The 20,116-nt window shown below is 37.4% G+C and overlaps 1 protein-coding gene across 1 annotated transcript in view; it reads left to right on the top strand.

Annotated features, from left to right (window-relative positions):
• Positions 1–20,116, top strand: part of Rnmt (RNA guanine-7 methyltransferase) — a 35,852-nt gene that overhangs the window by 3,034 nt on the left and 12,702 nt on the right. Inside the window, exons 2-7 of the mRNA XM_008825923.2 lie at positions 1,826–2,251; positions 3,521–3,656; positions 6,993–7,118; positions 9,779–9,891; positions 11,121–11,302; positions 11,451–11,615. Of these exons, the coding sequence (XP_008824145.1) occupies positions 1,862–2,251; positions 3,521–3,656; positions 6,993–7,118; positions 9,779–9,891; positions 11,121–11,302; positions 11,451–11,615 (1,112 nt within the window). The 5' untranslated portion in view covers positions 1,826–1,861. The remainder of the gene's footprint in view (positions 1–1,825; positions 2,252–3,520; positions 3,657–6,992; positions 7,119–9,778; positions 9,892–11,120; positions 11,303–11,450; positions 11,616–20,116) is intronic.

Genomic DNA, 20,116 nt, shown 5'->3' with positions numbered 1-20,116 from the left:
CTTTGTAGGAGGCCAGATTTAAAGGTAACATACTAATCTGGTGAAGAAAATTTCAGTTTTTAATAGCATTATTATTGCAAGCTCCTCACCAGGTTTACAGTGAGACTCTGAAGCAGAAACTTGCAGTTTGTTCAGAACTATCATGTTATACTAGGCTTTCTATAGCCCACTTAAACAAATTGCTCCAAATTCAAACCAGTTCAAGTATCTGAACCATTGTCATTTAGTCAAAGCACAATAACCTTACTTCACTGGTGCTGGTTTTATTTGCTTTTGGATCACTGTGACCAGGTGCCTGAGAAAAATAATTTAAGGGAGGAAGGATTATTTTGGCTCATTGTTTCTGAGGATTCCATCCATGATTGCTTAATCCCTTGCCCTTCGGAAGAATACCATGGCAACAGTAGTGTGTGGCTAAGGAGCTTCCTTGCCTCAGTGATGGACAGGAAACAGAGAGGAAGTTACTAAGGACCAGGCAGGCATAGCTCTCAAAGGTATGCCTCCATTGACCTACATCCTCCAACTATGCCCTGTGTTCTCAAATTTTCCAGAATCTCCTAAAATAACATCATGACATGGGGGCCAAGCTTTCAACAGGTGAGACTTGGGGGAAACATTTTATATTCAAATACTTTAAAAACCAAACCAGATCTTTTTTCCAGAAGTTTAGTCCAAAGGAACTTAATAAGTATATCCTAACACTTTTGTGCATCTGTAAAAAAATAATACACACTCAGGTGGCACATGCCTTTAATCCTAGCCCTTGGGAGGCAAAGGCAGGCAGATCTGAGGCCAGCCTGGTCCACATAGTGACTTCCAGGCAGGCTGGAACATGGAAGACCCTGTCCAAAAAAAATAAATTTAATATACACAAAGAAGTAGTAGTAGTAGTAGTAGTAGTAGTAGTAGTAGTAGTAGTAGTAGTAGTATTTGTATTTGTGTTTAGTTCTTAATTGACCACAACTGCTTAGTGATGAGTATGTGAACCTGATGGCTACTCCAAGTCACTTTGGTTTCTGGATTAGAGATGTGAAACCTGTGTTTGTATATCTTGATGCATTTGTCTTTCTTTGATGCCTGTAGTGACTTTTATAAATAAGATTGTAGATGTTTGGGGGTTTTCTAGTTAATGCTACTATATATTCATAACTTCATACATAATGCTGATATAAATTTTCAATCCAGGTTTTTCCAGCCTTTTGACATTATGACACAATGTTGACATCTGTTAAATTCACACTTAAGAATTGAACAATTCAGTTTCAAAAAGAATTGAAGAAAAAAAAAAAAAACTCAGTGGTTTGTTGTTTTTGAGACAGGGTCTCCCTGTTGCCCCAACTGGAACTCTCTGTGTAGACCAAGCTCCTCTGCCTCCAGAGTGCTAGGCTGAAGCATGTGCTACCACCACCCTTCTACCCAGAACACTCGGAAAAGGGGGGTGGTGTTAGTTGTCTCTGAGGTATTGGCTAGGAGAAAAGATGTGCAAGTGCTGACCATTTCCAAATATCATATTATCTTTGTTGCGATCTCACAGAATGGAGGTGGGGAGAACTGGCTTCTTGTTTACAGAACGATGTGTAGCCCTTGGAAGTCACCACTACCATTTTTACAAGAAAAATGTTTTAAGTAAGTTTATTATCTTGTGTTGGGCCACATTCATAGCTGTCTTGGACCACATGGGCTGCAGGTTGGACATGCCTGCATGATTGAGGTTGTTTTAAACTTGTGCTTACCACCGAAACAAAATGGCTCAGTTCGTTGACATTACCTTGTTGTCTTACCATTAGTGTTTATAATGGTCACATCAATTTTTTTGCCATTCCAGTGTTGGTTCATGAACTGTTGGTTCAAGTAATCGGAAATGGAAAGTTCTGCAAAAGTATCTAAATATGATACAATACCTCCTGAACAAGTGAGAGTGTCCATAGATTCTGAAAAAGAACCTCCATTCTGTGTTCATGAAACCACAGCTGCATCTGGGCCCAGGCTTTCTGAAGAGACTCCTACAGGTGACAAACCAAAAAAGAGAAAAGAGTTTGACAATGATCTTGGAGAGGAAGATACTCCATCCAAGAAAAGAAAATTTGACGTTGAAATTGTCTCAGAGGAAAAGCGTTCTGCTGATAATGAAGGCATTTCAAAGAAAAGAAAACTGGAAACTGATGATGTTTCAAAAGATGAACCTTCCACTGGAAGTGCTATTCAGAAAAAGAGAAAACGAGGACTTGAGGATGTTCCTGAGAAGCAGAAAGTACGTTGACCAGGATGTGTGGGGCAGCTAAGGAATTGTATTAGTTTTTACATAGTTTAAGAATGTTCTCCTTTGAATAAGTACCAGCTGAAAGGCACAGTAAGACTTTTAACTCTTAAAATTAAATTTTTGTTAAAGTAAAACTTAGGCTGAGATAATTTCTGTGTTATTTCAGAACTCTTATTTAACCAGAAACTTGAAAGCTAGTTTCTATAGTTTATTTTTTATTGATAATTGTTAAGAAGATAGGTATTGTGGTCCAGTTGATTCACTCTGTCCTTTTTATGAGGTGTCCAAAATGGTGAAATGATCACTTAAAGTAATAAATGTTGAAATCATACACAACTTTATTTTCCTTTATTAATGTCTAAACTATAATTGTTTCTAGCTTCCAGTCTGGTTTACACATAAATAAGTATGTATACAACTAAATATAGTTTTGATTGAGTGGGTGCAAAAGACTAATCTGGACCAAGGAGCAAGGAATAGCAAATCCCTTGCATGTTGGGAAGGATTCTGAGGCAGAGTCTGGAATTGGGGAAGATAGTAAATTGAGTAAAATTTTGCTATCAGCTCTGAAGTCAGACCTTTGTCCTTTATGTCTTTGTGAAAAGAAAAGCTTCTAGTTTTAAATCTAGTTTTTCAGACTTACTAACAGATTTTTTTTAAAGTGAAATTTGACTCAAATTTGATATGTAAAAAAATAGGCTCTTTGAAAAGAGAGGTAGAAGAATTTGAAGGCCTTTGCTTACTGTGGAATTTTTTTTTTAGTGTCTAGGCTTTTACAAAATTCATACTGAATACTTGCATATTAAGTTAATAGCGTGTAACTGAAGTCACAGACATTGAATGTTACCTACTGAATTCTAATTCCCTTATGTATGTATTATTTAGCCCTCACAGTAGTTTCATTATAAAATAAATGTAAATAGCTTAGTTTTCTTTTATTCCCTTTTGGGAAGCCTATCTATTGACTGTAATTTATTGAACTGAATACATCAAAATTCTGGAAGAATAATAGTTTTCTTAAGACATTGGTGTTTAAATTGTACAGATGAAGGTCAAGATGAAAAATTTAAGGCTAGAGAGATTTTTTCATAAGCAATAGGGGAAAACCCATCTTTGGTTTGGTAATAGCATTTCGTTACTCTCTGGGTACGGCCATTGCTTAGTGAAATTCACTTCAGTAGTGTTTTTGCCTGCCATAGGTCAGGTGTTAGTGATTTCCAGCCATGTTCTAATCCTTGATTTCGTTCTTTTCACTTTCAGACCCTGGAAGAAGGACATAGCTCAGCTGTGGCTGCCCACTATAACGAGCTTCAGGAAGTTGGCTTGGAGAAGCGCAGTCAAAGTCGCATTTTTTACCTAAGAAACTTTAATAATTGGATTAAAAGTATTCTTATTGGTATGATTGTTTTTTGCTTTTTAGTTGAGAGTTTTTAAATTTTATTGAATTAATTTTTTTTGTAGGGCTAGACATTGAACTAGTGGCACATGCTAAGGCAAGTGCCCACGACGGAACTGCATCCACTGCTTTAGTGTTTTGGGTTTTGTTTTTCCCCTCCCCAGTGTTAATCGCATAGCAGGCTACCAAGTGTATTATTTTTCACTTAGTGATCAAACCTTGGCTGTTAAAAGCTAGAACCAGAGCTGGAGAGATGACTTATCTGTTAAGACCACTGTCTGCCCTTGCAGAGGATCCAGGTTTGCTTCCTAGCACCCACATGGCAGCTAACAACTGTCTATTATGCCAGTTCCAGGGGATCCAACGCCCTCTTCTGACCTCCACAGGCATTGCACCACACACATGTGCACTTACACACATGCAGGCAATACACTCATACACACAAAAATAATAAATAAAATAAAAAGCTAGAACCAAAACTAGACCTTTGAGATAACTTCCTTTGTTTAGTTTTGGTTGATTGTGTGGAATATTAATAAGTATTTAATAGATAGTAAGCCAACTTTCAGTAGGCAGTATGCTGCTTTATACTTGAATGCTGTTATCCAATATTGTTACACATTTGTTTTACTATAGTAGTTTTGGAGCAATGGCATATTGTTGCATTAACCATGCAGTTTTCATTAAGTCAAGAAAAGTGTCATGATTTTATCTTGAACCTTTAGTGAGTTAGCATTAGTGATCCATTGAACTTGTTTTTCTTACATGATTTCATGGAGAAAATAATGTTTACTTCTAGGATTGATGAAGACACTCATCTTTGGAGCCAACATTTTGTCTGTGGAAACATCTTTAAAATTTAAATGGAAATGAGTAGAGAAAATATGACTTAGAATTTAAGTGTGCTTTGTCTAGTTAAGGTAGACTTATGAAAGTTTAGAGAACTTTTTAAAGGGTATTTTAAGGTAAAGTTTTCACAGTGAAGGTTTTTTTGTTGTGTTTTTTGTTTTTATAGTCAAAGTAAAAGTGGGAATTCTTTATTGTACTAGAAAGAACAAAGTGGTAATTATGAGAATATTCTTCTAGTTTTGATGCTGATTTAGTGGTTTTTAAAGAAAAATGGGTTTAGGGAGATAACTTAGTCTGTGAAGTGTTTGTTTTAAGAACATGAGGACTTTGATTGCTAGAACTCACCATATACAGTGTCCTAGACTGTTTAATCTCAGCTCTGGGGAGTCAGAAGCAGATAGATCTTGGTGATCAGTGGCCAGCCAGCCTAACCTATTTAGCAAGCTCCAAGGCAGTGAGAGACCCTGCCTCCAAACAAGGTGGATGAGTTAGCTCCTGAGGAACATTTGAGGTTGTCCTCTGGCCTTCATATTATACATGCACTGATTCACACACATGCTCCGATGTGCATACTCATAAACACAGATAACTGATTCATTCTGAGACATGTTGGAGTAGGAACTAACTAGGCTCATTTCAAATACAGGTTAGTATTTTCTGTCTCACTTTTGTTAAAATTCCTGTTTTATTACAACAATGTGATTTATTTGACAGTTGTTGGCTAGGATGAAAGAGTGGTGACTTGGTTTTTTTTTTTTTTTTTTTTTTTGAGGTTACTATTGTATTTTTCAACAACTTCTGTTCTTTTTTTTTGAGACAGGGTCTCCTTGTAGCCCTAGCTGTCCTGGAACTTACTATGTAGACCAGGCTGGCCTTGAGCTTCTGTTCTTTTTAAAATTTTTTTTTTTATTTTATGTGTATGCGTGTTTTGCCTGCATGTATATAAGTGCACCTGTGTTGTACAGTGCCTTTGGAAACCAGAAGATGGAGTCAGATCCTCTAGAATTGGAGTTTGGGGTGGTTGTTAGCTATTCAAAATGGATGTTGGGAACCCATCTCAGGTTCCCTGCAAGAGTAGCCAGTGCTTTTAACTACTGAGTATTCTTAACGTTCTTTTTGTACCCTAGTCCTAATTTCAGATTTTCTCTTCCTTTCTGTCTTCAGTGAAGCAGGTAATTGGACTGTTTGTGACATATTATCTCTTTATGTATCTTTTTTATTGAATACCTATTTTTGAGTCCATATTTTTATACTTTACATTATTTTTACACTTAGCAAAATGGGCAGTTAATTTTTCTCTCATATCCTGGGGATTTTTATTCTATAGCTCTTTTGGTAATTTGGTGAGTGCTTTGCTATTCAAACTGTCTTTCTGCTCCTGCAATTAGTAGAATCTATGCCAAGCCCTCTCTCCCTCTCTCTCTCTGGCTTTTCTTTTCTTTTCCTCAACACATTATTGATTGTTCATTTTCTTTCATCTTGGTGTTTACACCTTAGTAGTTCTTGAATGTAATAGAGGTTTCTTTGAAAATAATAGTTTATCGTAATTTCCTTTCCTACTAGTCTTACTATGGAGAAATAAAATATTTTATGATTACTGCTTCTTTTCAACGTTTTTTTTTTTCATGCTGTTTTCGTAAGATGCATGATAGGAACTTAAATATGGAAAACTGTGCTGCCTGGAAGCTTCTTTTGGATTCCATATTGAAAGGCAGAAGTATTGGTACTGAATATTTTAGCCATCAAAATAGTGAATGCTTATCTTTAAGGTATTAAACTCAGTAGTGAAAAAACAGGGAGAATAGATCTAGGATTCATTATTTTATCAAGTTTCAGTATTGCTGAATATTTCACTTGTCTTCAATTACTAATAAGCCTTTAAAACTATATTTGAACTTCTTGCCTATTGGTTTATGGGGACCTATGAATTTATTTGTTAATGATTAATGTGATACAGTAGATTGAGGTGTTTAAGAATACTGATGATGGTGAAATTAAAAGGTAGGTAAAGTTTTTTGACTAACTTGAATTTGTGGGGCTAGGGGTAAACCTGACTTGAGAATGGTAAGAATCTAGTGCTTTTATCATTCCATAACTGTTTCAATTTATTTAAATGTATAAGAAGTTAAACATCTAGTTGTAGAAGGAGATAAAAACTAAAAAAGGCAAATTAGTTTTTCTCTTATCACACGTGTTACAGCTTTTTGTATTAATTGGAACTTAAATGTCATCCATTTAATGTTGACTCAGATTTTGAGTATAACCTCAAAAAACCATTTTAACTTTGTAAAATGGTATATGTGTACTCTTTAATGATAAAGGATCAAGTTAATTAGTCTTAGTTATATTTTGAAACACCAATTGCAGATTGACTATATAAATTAATGTGTTTGTATTGTATGCAAGACAGAGTCTACTAGATTATTAAAGGAATTGCTTTAGTGAAAATAGAAAAAATGTACTATGACTGTTTTTTCTCTTTTTTAGGGGAATTTTTAGAAAAAATACGACAGAGGAAAAACCGTGACATCACTGTTTTAGATCTGGGATGTGGAAAAGGTGGAGATTTGCTCAAGTGGAGAAAGGGAAGAATTAGCAGGCTAGTCTGTGCTGGTAAGAAGATACTGACATGGAAAAGCATGATTGGGGCCGGGGGGTCTGTGAGATGGCGTAGTGGGAAAAATACATGTGCAAGTCTGACAACCTGAGTTCAATCCCCAGAACCCACATAAAGGTAGAAGGGGAGAATGGACTTCTGAAAGTGGTCCTCTCACCTCCACATGGGTGTTGGCGATCATGCTTTCATTGACTTCGTTTTCTCTCTCTCTCTCTCTCTCTCTCTCTCTCTCTCTCTCACACACACACACACACACACACAGATATACAATTTCTTTAAAGAACAGGATTATTTTTGGCCAGTCAGGTACATGGGAAACTGGAAGGGTCTCCTTACCAACATGCTTAAATAGCTGAGGGTAACCTGTGCTAAGAGCTATCCATGTGGTAAGTGTTTTGAAAAATTAGTTAGAAGTCTTTCCTGATGTTTTTGTAATACCATTAATAAGGCTTGGAGAACTTGTCTTTCCCAAAAGTAAGGACACTGAAAGATGATGTGAGTCTTGTCTATAAGACAACCTTAGTTTTCTACTGACCAAGATAGGACATTTAGACATCAAAAAGAGTAGTGAATGAGCACATCAGCTAAAGAGGAAAACCTTGCTAATCTTTTGGAAGCTGCTTAGAGACTTTATTCTAAAACTGATAGGCTTAAGGGGAGAGAATCATTTTCTTACCTCCAACATGAGCAGTATTTCAGGATAAACGATTGAAAAGTATATTCTGTTGAAAAATCATAATGAAGGGCTGGAGAGATGGCTCAGTGGTTAAAAGCACTGTGTTTTCTTGCAGAAGATCAGGTTCGCGTCCCTGTACCCACATGATGGCTAACAACTGCCTGTAACTCCAGTTCCAGGAGATCCGATGGCTGCCTCTTTGGCCACTGCATGACATGGGTGCAGTTACATACATGCAGGCGTAACACTCATACACATAAACTAAATATTTTTTTAAAAAAGAAAAAGAAAATAAATGAAGGAGGAATAAGAGAATTAGAAATCACATTTTTTTTTTTTTTTTTTTGCACTTTTGAAGAGTTGATAGAAATAGAGAACTATCATGAAAATATACTGAAGCCAGTGTGGTGGCGCACGCCTTTAATACCAGCACTTGGGAGGCAGAGGCAGGTGGATCTCTGAGTTCGAGGCCAGCCTGGTCTACATAGCAAGTTCCAGGTCAGCTGGGGCTACAGGGAGACCCTGTCTCAAAAAGACAAAAAATAAATAAATAAAGCTTAATGAGAATTCTGACATTTTTATATTTTTGCTAGTCTCTTTAGAGGCAGGAATACTAGGACAAGTCAGTCTTCACAAATGTTTCTGTTTTTACCATGTTACTATGTTATTTTGGTGGATAAGTGCTTATACATGAAGGGTGTTAGCCTTTCCAGATAATTGTGCATGTTCATCTTTATTCAGCATGTAAAGTCAGCAAGTAGTACAGTTCTATAAGCGTCAGATTCAATATGGAATCTGGAACCTCATTGTCCATACTTTATTGCACTGAAATCCATTGGTCTGTCTTACACTTTGAGAATGATTTTGTAATATATGGAAAATACTGATTACAAATCTTGTGACTATTGACACCAAGAAATCAATTTTTTTTTTTTTTTAATATCACCACCAAGCATAAAAATCTTAAGTTTTGGGAAGATTTTCACCCCATATAGTTGATACAATTTTTTTCAGAATTGTGCTTTTCACTTGAAAGTCAAATTTTATCTTTGACAATAAATACTATCCTTTGTATTTCTTGAAATGATACTGTTTCTTTTCAAGAAAACATGTTCAAGATACTTGAAGTTTGACTAACCATAATTTATTAGTCATTTTTTTCCACGTTAAAAAGACTGGGAGAGCATGACCAATACAGCTCACAACTCAGAAAAAGCATGCTAGGTGCTGTTAGTAGCAAATTATTTCTTATTTTACCACACGGAATATTGAAAGATGAATTCAAGGGCCACGACTGATTTTTATTGCTTTATCAAGGGTATTCAAATTGAAAACTGTTTTCCCCTACAGGAAAGAACACAGCACATTCTTAGTTCTATTTGGTGCTGCTGTTTTGCATTTATCATCAGGGACTGTATCCCTGACACTGCCCAACCCCCTACACCATTGCCTTTACAAACCTCAATGCAAGGGATGAGGCAGAAATATATTAATGTGAAAATAGTAACTTGATACAGGCTTATGGTTTCTGTTGGATTTTACAACTTAAATTGAAATCTAAATTTTCTGCTTCTAACTTTAAATGAATATTTAAAAATCAGGGCTGGCAATATGGCTCAGATCCCTAGAACCCATGGTGGAAGGAGAGACCAACTCCTGAAAGTTGTCCTTTGGCTTCCACACTCATGCACTTGACATCACATTCACATGCACACATCATGTACCCAGTAATAACAATATGCTATTATTATATTTTTTTAGTATAAGTACCTATTAAGAAAGCATCTCTAAAAGAAATAAAGCTTTATTCCTTATGGAAAATAATTGGGCATTTACACTGGGGCAAAGGAAACCAAACCTTTTGTTTTAAAGGACCTAGAACCTTAGAACCTTTTATTTGTCTGAGGACTAGATTTCATGCCACACTCACTAACTTGCTTGTCTGTGTTGATGTTGACTAACACTCTTTCACCCTTCCAGATATTGCTGATGTTTCTATGAAACAGTGTCAGCAGCGTTATGAAGACATGAGATGTCGTCGTGATCATGAATATCTTTTTAATGCAGAATTTATAACTGCTGACTGTTCAAAGGTACAGCTGTTTGTTTTCTTTCTTAGTATGTTTTGTTTTTATAGTGCTAAGCATTGAGTGCAGGGCTTTGTGCATGCTTCATCCCCAATTTAAAAATCCACTCATTTGTTAAAATATGATTTGAAACATTAGAAAACCCCAGGACCTGTAGAAATCCTGTTTAAATTCCTGGATACTTTGGGGGAAGGTTTTACTTTTTAATAATTTGAGATTTTTGAAGTCATTTGCTGCTTTTTGATTTGGATAAGGCTGATTTTCCAGTATAACCATCCCTCAGTACCTGGGGGATAGGGTATTGGTTCCAGGAACCTCTAAAATCCACAGAAACTCAAGTCCCTTCTATAAAATGGCATAGTATATGTCGATAACCTCTACATATACTGGTGTATAGTTTACAACCTCTACACATACTTATGTATAGTTTATACTGTTTCTAGATGACTTTATTATATGCAGTACACTGAAACTTCTATGCAAACAGTTGTTACACCGTATTATTTAGGGAGTAAATATCAAGGAAAAGAAATCTATACAGATGCGTATTTTGTGTTTTGTTTGTTTGCTTTTTAAAGAAATTTTTATTGAGCTTTTGTACAATTCATATAATAGTTCTTAATCAAATTTAGTGTCAGTGTATTTTAGCTCTCAAGGCCAATTGAAGGGAGTGACTTAAAATGTTACATACTTGAAACATTTTTGTATTATATCTGTACAATGCATGTGTGTATATGTGTTGGTGTGTGAGGTGTGAGTGCACACAGGTGCTATGGCATATATGTGGAGGTCAGAGATCAACCTCATATACAAGTCCTCACCTTCCACCTTGTGTGAGGCAAGGTCTATCTCCTTTGCCACTGTTTTTCATACTGTAGGTTGGCTGGCCAGCACACCTCAGGGATCTGCCTGTTTGCCTCCCCAGTACTGGGGTTACAAGCCTATGCCACTGTGCCCAGCTTTTTTACACAGGCTGTGGATCTAACACTGGTACTTATGCTTGTGCTGGCGCCCCAGCCCTGACATTGTTATTTTAAAGTCAGAATAAAGAATTTCTTTTGTAGTCCTTACTATTATGCTATTATACTATTATATATATATATATCAAGAGAAAGAATAAAGACTGCTGAAAACTATTGGTTGTTGTTAGGGTATATCTACTTTTATTTCACAACAAAGCTTTTAATCTGAATGGCAATTAGTTCAGAACCTTAAACTATTTACATCTGTTATAGGAACTTTTGGCTGAAAAATTCCATGATCCTGAAATGCGCTTTGACATGTGCAGCTGTCAATTTGCTTGTCATTACTCCTTCGAGTCCTTGGAGCAGGCTGACATGATGCTCAGAAATGCTTGTGGAAGGCTCAACCCTGGAGGCTATTTTATTGGGACCACACCCAATAGCTTTGAACTGATGTAAGTAGTTTGAATCCACTTGAAGTCTAGTCAGGTTTCTTTTAAAATTACATCACATAGTGTTTCACATGCACAATATGATTGCTATGATCAAAAATACTAATCATGATTTCAATGTTTCTTTTGGTTTGGGGAATAACCCTAATAGAAGACGACTTGAAGCTTCAGAAACAGAATCATTTGGAAATGAAATATATACTGTGAAATTTCAGAAGAAAGGAAATTATCCTTTATTTGGCTGCAAATATGACTTCAACTTGGAAGGTGTTGTGGATGTCCCTGAATTCTTGGTCTATTTTCCATTGCTAACTGAGTAAGAATGTCTTGATCTGTTGCTTTTTCTCTCCCCCACTCCCCCCAGGAAAAGAAAAGGGGAACAAAAATCAATATTGCCACTCATCTGTATTTTAAACGCAGCCCCAAAGAAAAAGCCTAACCTTACTTAAAAAAAATTTGGTAGCCTTAAACCCAGAATTGGCGCTCACTTTAGTTTTCAAGGAAGCCAGTTGTTCCTATTTCATGACAGAAGATACCTGATCTTATAGAGAGCAAAAGCTTTTAGTTATTTGAATGTGTGTAACTTGGTTAATATAAAAATGTGTATCCGTAAGTTAAAGGTCTGTTGCAATATCAGGGGTCCTCAGGGATGGGGGTGAGGTGATGGCGTCAGTCGGATGACATGCAGACACCGGAGACCAGGTTCTGTGATGCAGATCTAAAGTTTATTAGGAAGTGTAGCGGTCTTTATAGGGAATAGGTACCAATTACTGGGCTCCATTAGTGCCACTGTAGCCAATCACCTTAAAGGTGAGGCCAGCCGTCACTGAGACTGTACCACGAGGGACTGGGCAAGCTTTGTACAGCGAGAACAAAGAAATGGGGAATTCACTGGGTGGGGCAACATGGGGCAAGGGTCAGGCCACCTTGGAGTGTGCTCACAAGGCTTGAGCTGATGATCCTGTGGGTTCATTGTGCCTTTACCAAGGCCGCAAAGTAAAACCCCAAGCCAAGACTCTCCTCAGAAGGTCCTTTGACAGAGATGGTGTTGTAGTTTGTTTCTCCATTGCTGTAACAAAATACTCGGACCAGTACCAACTCGGGGAGGAAAGGGTTTATTCACCTTATATCTCCCTCGGGTCACAGTTCATCTGGGAGCCCAAGGGAGGAACTCAGGGCAGGAACCTGGAGGCAGGAGCTGGAGCACAGGCCATGGAGGAACGCTGCTTACTGGCTTGCTCCCTGAACCTGCTCAGCCTGCTTTCTTAGGCAACACAGGCCTACCTGCCCAGGGGTGGCACCACCCACAGTGGGCTGGGCCCTCCCACATCAGTCAAAAATCAAGAAGATGCCCCACAGACATGGCCTGTGGCCAGTCCTATGGAGGCAATTCCCCAATTGAGGCTCCCTCAACCAAGGTGTGTCAAGTTGACACTAAAGCTATCCGGCACAGATGGGTATCTGTGCTGTATTTCAATTTAGCTTTGAAATTGCCTGTTACTGATCTTCACTGTGGATAATAGAATCCTGATTTTGGGTGTGCTCCTCCGTGCACCTTAATTCCTGGGAATTCTAGTGAAGTGCAGGCATAGAAGAAACTTTAGAATTCAGGCCTTTATCAAGTGGCTTCAAGATCTGGTGATACACCAGATCTGGTGATACAAAATCCAACTTAAATAGAGACTGTATATAGATTGACCAAATTTGAAAACATCTTTTGAATATTAACTGAGACAAACAGGAGGTTTTTGTTTGTTTGCTTGCTTGCTTGGTTAGATTTGGCTGGTGATTGTTTGAATTTAGATTCAGTCACATTGTAAAATTACAAGTACAGGATTTTCAGGAGTTACATAGACTAATATAAGAATCTCAATCCCAGCACTCAAGAGACTGATTCAGGAGGGCTGCAATGAATTTGAGGCCAATATGGGCTACCTAGTGAGTCCCAGGCCAGCCTAGGCTACAATGTGAGACTGTCCTAAAATAAAGAAAGTGGAAAGAATGGGAAAGAGACAAATAATATGACAAAACTTGAAAATGCTATGTATAATTTTATAGATATAAGCTACTTTAAAAATTTTAAATTTAAATGACATTTTGCTTTTTATTCTAAAAATAAGCTTTGGGAAATACTACTATTCAACTTCATAAAAGAAGAAATTAATATTCTTTTTCATTTTCTCCTATGTTTTGTTGTGTTTGCTTAACAGAATTATAGTTTCAGTAGACCAAAAAATAAAAGAATGAAGCAGAAGCTTTTTTTCAGTGCTAAGAAAACAGCATTGTTTTCTATTTAAATTGCTTAGTTATAATAAACTTACTTTAATATGTAATTTCATTTCATTAAAATTTTTTATAACTTAATACATGAGTATAGTTTTGATCAAATCCACCTCTTCCCCCCACTTCCTCTTGTCCCATCCACATCAAATTAATGTCCTCTTCTTGTTATTTATTATTATTATGTAACCTACTGAGTCCAATTAGTGTTGCCTGTATATGCATGGTTGTAGGACTTGAGCAACCTGTTGGACTCATCCTTGAAGAAAACTGACTCTCTCTCCCTCAGCAGCTGTCTACTGACTGTAGTTCCTCAACTAGGAGTCGGGCTTTGTGAGCCTTTCTTTGATCCATGCTGGGTTGTTGACCAGTGTGGTCTTGGCACCGATAACTATAGCTGTTGGAGTTCATGGATGTAGTAACCCTCTCATATCCAGAAAACTGTTTTGCAGCAGTCCTCCCAGTCTTCTAGCTTTTAACGGTATTTCCACCCCGTCTTCCACAGTGTTCCCTGGGTATAGGGATTAAGTTAGACTAAGTCCTATTTGGGGATGGGCACTCCATATCACTTATTCTCTGTACTTTGACCAGTTGTGGTTCTCTGTAATAATCTCTGTCCACTGCAAAAATAAGCTACTTTGATGAGGGGTGAGAAGGCAGTTGGGTACTATATCAATTTAGCAAATGGTAGTAGTAGGTTCTCCTCTAGGGGGCTGTCCTCTCCAGCCACTAGTTCTTAGCTAGATTTATAGAACCAGGCATGAGTTCCCTCCTGTTGTGTGGGCCTTAAATCCTATGGGGCAGCTGTTGGTTACCCCCAAGATAGCAATGCCACTCTTGCACCATTGAGCATATCTTGTTGGGCCAGTTGTTACTGCAGTTTGCAAGTTTTGAAGCTGGATGAGACAGCTAGTAACTTTTCTACCCCAGCAGCCTCATGGCAGTTTACAACACTGAGAACTAGTCATTAGGCAGAAGTCTTTTAGGTCAGTACCAGCTTCATTTCTCCTGAATCCTGTGACTGAAGTAAAGAGTTTGGTGTCTTTAGTAGTAGTGTCATTCTCTGAAGTTCTAGCAGACAACCAAGAGCAGTGACAACAGCCTGTAATGTTTTGGGTTAACAACCTGGAAGGATGTTAACCCCTACCCCTACGCTGTGCATTTTGTTGGATAGCCTGTGGCTTCTGAGGGAAGCATTATCGTTCTTCCCAATGTGTGGTAATTCCAGTTAAACTATGTATTTTTTATATGTGTTTTTAAGAAAGCTTATAAATTAAATTTTCCCCATGTTTTTTCAAACATCCTTAGTATTATTTATTCCTCACCCTAACCCTATTCTCCCTCTGCTTTATTCTCCCAGCCCTCTTCATACCCCTCCCCCATTTTTCCCCTTTCCCCCTTCATAGCATCTGTGTTCTATCCTCCTCTCTAGAGCTCCTTCTCTGCCCCTCCCCACAACATGGTTCCTTTCTACTTTCTTGGCTTCTGTGGATACTTCAGATTACATACTCAAATCTAAAGATTGAGATCTAGGATCCACAAAAAGAGAGACAGTGCAGTGTTTGTCTTTCTGGGTCTGGGTTACCTCACTCTAATATTTTCTCTTTCCATACATTTACTTGCAAATTTTATGATTTCAGTTTTCTTTATAGCTGAATGCCATTGTGTATATGTATGACATTTTTATTGTCCATTTGTCAGTTGATATCTAGGCTTTTTCTCTTTCCTAGCTATTGTGAATAAAGTAGCAGTAAACCTGGATGAGCATGCATTCTGAAGTACGATATAGAGGTCTTTGAATATATGCCTAAGAATGGTATGGCTGGGTCATATGGTAGGTCTATTTCTAGCTTTTGGAGGACCCCCCCACACTCATATCTGTAGTGACTGCACCAGGTTGCACTCCCACCAGCAGGAACAAGGGTTCCTCTTCACATCCTCACCAGTATTTATTGTCTTTTGTTTTCTTAATGTTACCCATTGCGACTGGGGTGAGATGAAATCACAAAGCAGTTTTAATTTGCATTCCCTGGTTGTTAAGGATATTGAACACATAGGTTCCTTAGCTATTTTATTTCTTCTTTTGAGAACCCTCTGATCAGATCAAAACCCATGTTTTGTTGAACACATAGGTTCCTTAGCCATTTTATTTCTTTGAGAACCCTCTGTTCAGATCAAAACCCATGTTTTAATTTTTTTTTAGAGAGTTCCATACATCACTGAAACATGAGCAACCTCCCAATTGCCATATCTACAATGCAAGGATGGTTCTACCTCCCCAAGTAACTATGCTGCCAATATCTCTTCAAAATCATGTACTGCATCTCTGCCAGGACCTTGTAATGCCCGTATTTTGATTGTGTTGATTTCCAGCTTAGATGAGTATAGGTTTTTAAAGTATTCCCTAATAATTTTCTAAATTTCTTTGGTGCCTGTTTTAATGTTTCCCTGTTCATCTCCTTTTTAAAAATTATTTATTTAATAACCACATGATTAGAAGAAGCATTTCATTACAGCATTAACATATTCAGTAACAATTTCCAGAGCAAAGATGCATCTGTTCAAAACTGGCTGTAAATTTTTAGGTTCACAGTTGAATTAATACAGTTATACAATATTGAACTCAGTATAAACCCTATAAGACATAATATTGAATGAGGTTTTAACGTTTAAAAAAGATGTTTCATTTTAAAATATACTGTTTCATACAGAAAAACTCATTTTTAATGCTACTAACACTTAGCTGTTTGCACAGGAGTCTCCAATCTCTATGTATCTGATTATTAGTCACAGTTGGTTACTTTCTGAGATCCTTGGACACCTGAGCATGGATATTAAATCATCAGGTAGATTTCAGTGGTAATGTTTTTCATCTCTACTAATTAACATGAAGCAAATTTTTATGCTTCCTCAAATATAACTCATTTTTTAATTTGTTGATTTTGTGTGTGTGTGTATTTCATAAAGACTATCAGAACATCCCATCTATATACCCACATCCCAAATGACACCCCCCCATAGCCTCGCCCCCACCCTCCCCCACCCCCCGGAGCCCATATACTCTGTAGTCCCTGTTACTGTCCACTGTGTTGTCAGCCATTCCCCAGTGCTTGTCCATCCACTGAATCTAATCAGCTTGTCTAGAGTTCCTTCAGTTCTTCCTCATCTAGCAACAATCAGTTGCCAATATTCCTTTAGATAAGATTGGGGTCTGCTGTTCATTTTCCCAGTCCTATGCTGGGTTACTGTGTGAGAGTCTCTTGGGCCACCCTGGCCCAAGACAACTCGAAGGAAGGTATCTCCTGTCTGACATTGTTTCTCGTTACGTAGCCTTTAGCTATACACATGGACTCTTAAAGAATTATATTGATCCCTTTAATCTTTGGTTGTACTTTTCCTTTTGGGTGTTTTAAGACCATACAGTTGGCCCAGATAAACCAATTTATTTTTACTCTTAAAGTCGTTTGAGGATCTCTTCCTCAGTGGTCACATGGGCTTGCCCTGGCTCCTTTCTTTTACCAGTTCCATCTATATGAAGATAAGTCAAAGGTCCTGCTCGATTGTGGCTGACTTCACTTGGAAGCTTGGAGGAAATGTTTATTCTGTGTGACCCTCTCTTCGTAAACTGGATACTGGTTCAAGTCCATTTGATGGGGTCTCCATGGCCTCCTTGATCAAGAGGACAGGTGACTCACCACAGTTACAGGACATTTTGAGAGATGCTCATGGTCCCGTGGAACTTAGTTGACCTAGGAGGGCAAGGAGCAAAAACTGTCCTTTATGTCCCTCTGACCAAATTAGTGTAGGCCTCAGTGTATGGCTGTTAGACATCCAAGATGGTTAGTTCCACCAGTCTGGTACTTTTAATTACCATGTGCTATGTAGATAAAGCTTGGGCAAAGACCAAACGTTCTCAGATAAACCTTGCCTAGACATATATTCCTTGAGCTAATTGTATACCCTGTTCATCTCTTAATTTTGTTAATTTGGGGTTTCTCCTTTTTTAGTTCAGCTAAGGGTTTGCTAATCTTTTCAGAAAAGAAGCTCTTGGTTTCATTGGCTCCTTGTACTTTTTGTTGTTCGTTTCTGTTTCGTTAATTTATGCCCTGGTGTTTATTATTTCTTCCCATCTACTGGTTTTGGATTGATTTGTTTTTGTTTTTCCAGACTTTGAGATGCATTATTATTTATACATTCTTTCTAATTTTTTTTTTTTTTTTTAAATCATGGGCACTTAGTGTTACAAATTTCCCTCTTAGGACTGCTTTCAATTTACCCCCCAGAGGTTTTGGTATGTCATATTTTCATTTTCATTTAGTTTCCAGGAATTTTAAAATTTCTTTCTTGATTTCTTCTTTGATCCATTCAATAGTATGTTGTTTAATCTCCATGCATTTGTGTAATAATTTTAGAGGTTCTTTGGCTGTTGATATTGAGCTTTATTCCATTGCGGTCAGGTCCTGCAAGAACTTATTTCAGTTTTCCTGTATTGGTTGATATTTGCTTTATGTCCCAATATGTGGTCTATTTCAGAGAAACTTCCATGGGCTGCTTAGAAGAATGTGTACTTTATGATGTTTGAGTGAAATAATCTCTAGACATCTATTAGGTTCATTTGATCAATGATATCATTTAACTCCAATGTTTCTCTTTTTTTTTTTTATCTGAATAACCTGTCCATTGGAGAAAATAGGGTATTGAAATCACCAACTATTACTGTGTTGAGATTAATCTATGGCTTGAAGTCTAGTATTTTTTATGAAATTGAGTGCACCTGAGTTTGGTGTGTATATGTTTAGCATTATAATGTCTTCTTAGTTGATTGTTCCCTTGATCAGAATGAAGTATCCCTTTTCACTCTTTTTTTAAAATACTGGTTTGAAGTGTCTTATCAGATAGAATAATGACACCTGCTTGTTTCCTGTTCCTATTCGCTTAGAATGCTTTTCCATCCTTTGTCTTTAAAGTGGTACCTACCTTGAAGGTAAGGTTTGGGTTTTGTGGACAACAAAAACGGTGGATCTTGTTTCTTCTAACCTGTCTTCCATCAGTATTTGAAGCTCTACTGAAAGGTATATGTTTTCTCCTGTCATTTTGTTGCTATTTCACAATTTCACAATTTGTGTTCTTAGTTCCACTTTGTATTCAGTTATTGTAGAATCACTTGATTCCTTTCTGGAGCCTCTTCATGGTGCTCGTTCCTCTCCTCAGTCCAAAGTTACTGCTTCCTGTATTCTCTGTAAGGGCTTATTTGGTGGGTGTGAATGTTATAGAAAGTTTCCCTTTTCTTTTCAACTATGGCAGACAGTTTTGCTAGATAAAGTAGCCTGGATTGACATCTGTCGTCTTTTAGGACTTGGAGTGCATTGTTCCAGGCTCTTCTCGCTTTTACAGTTTCCATTGAAAAATCAGCTGATGGGTTTGCCTTTATATATGACTTGTAGTTTTTCTCTTGTAGTTTTCAATATCCCCTCTTTGTTCTGTTTATTTAATGTTTTGACTGTAATATGACATGGGAATTTTCTTTTCCAGTCCTATTTGGTATTCCGTATCTGAATGGACATGTCTTTTCTTAGCTTGGGGAGGTTTCTTTTTGTGGTTCTACTAAAGATCTCTTTCTATGCTCCTGACTTGGAATTCTTCTTTCTGTTCGTAGATTGGCCTTTTCATGGTGTCCGGAGTTCCTGCATATTGCTTTCCTGTGCTTTTTAAAATTTATCATTTTCTTTGAGTCAGTACAGTTCCTCTACTTTGTCTTTAAGTCTTGATATTCTATTTTCTACCTGATCTGTTGGTAAAGCACTCCACTGTGTTTTCTGATTCAGTTTTTTCATTTCCATCCTCATTTCATCTTAAGTTTTCTTCAGTATTTCTCTTTATTGAATTCACGTTTTAAATCCTGAATTGTCTTATTTCATGCAACCATTTATTTGAATTTTCTTGGCCTTCAATCAATTTTTTCACATCCTCTTTAAGTTCATTTAGGTGTTTATTCATTTCTTCTTTAAACTCCTTGAATTTTTTGATGATCTTTGTAAATATTTTTTTTAAATTGTGTCCAGAGGTTTATGTAGGTAGTTCTCACTGGAGAATATTTCTGTAGGACTGATGATCTTAAGGGGGGCATACTTTCTTGGTTTTTCATATTGCTTGTGGTTTTGCAATTTGGACATCTAGAGTTAGTTCATTGTTTGTGTGTTCTGTATGAGTTTCTAGTCCACCTATTTTGAATGGGGATTTGGTTCTGCTTTTGCTGTTACCCAAACTTGGTTGATTTCTGATCAAGTAGGAAAAGCTTGCATCTCAGTCTTTCGAATGTTTGGTGTTGATGATTGAGTGAAGAGGCTGAAGTGATTCCAATGTAGTGGCTGCTGGTAGTTTGCTAGAGTCTTAGCAACAGTGTGCAATTGTTTTGATGAGGTTCCTTGAGCAGTTGGGGCAGGGTTGGATGCATGAGCAAGGTTCTGGAGGGAGTACAGGGCCAAAATAATTTACCAACAGTGCCACCCACAGGGTGGGGCTCTGAGGCGACATACC

The sequence above is a fragment of the Nannospalax galili genome, unplaced genomic scaffold (genome assembly GCF_000622305.1).
Source record: "Nannospalax galili isolate Female #2095 unplaced genomic scaffold, S.galili_v1.0 scaffold169, whole genome shotgun sequence".
Lineage (NCBI taxonomy): Eukaryota > Metazoa > Chordata > Mammalia > Rodentia > Spalacidae > Nannospalax > Nannospalax galili.
This window is presented reverse-complemented; position numbering and strand designations above follow the sequence as displayed.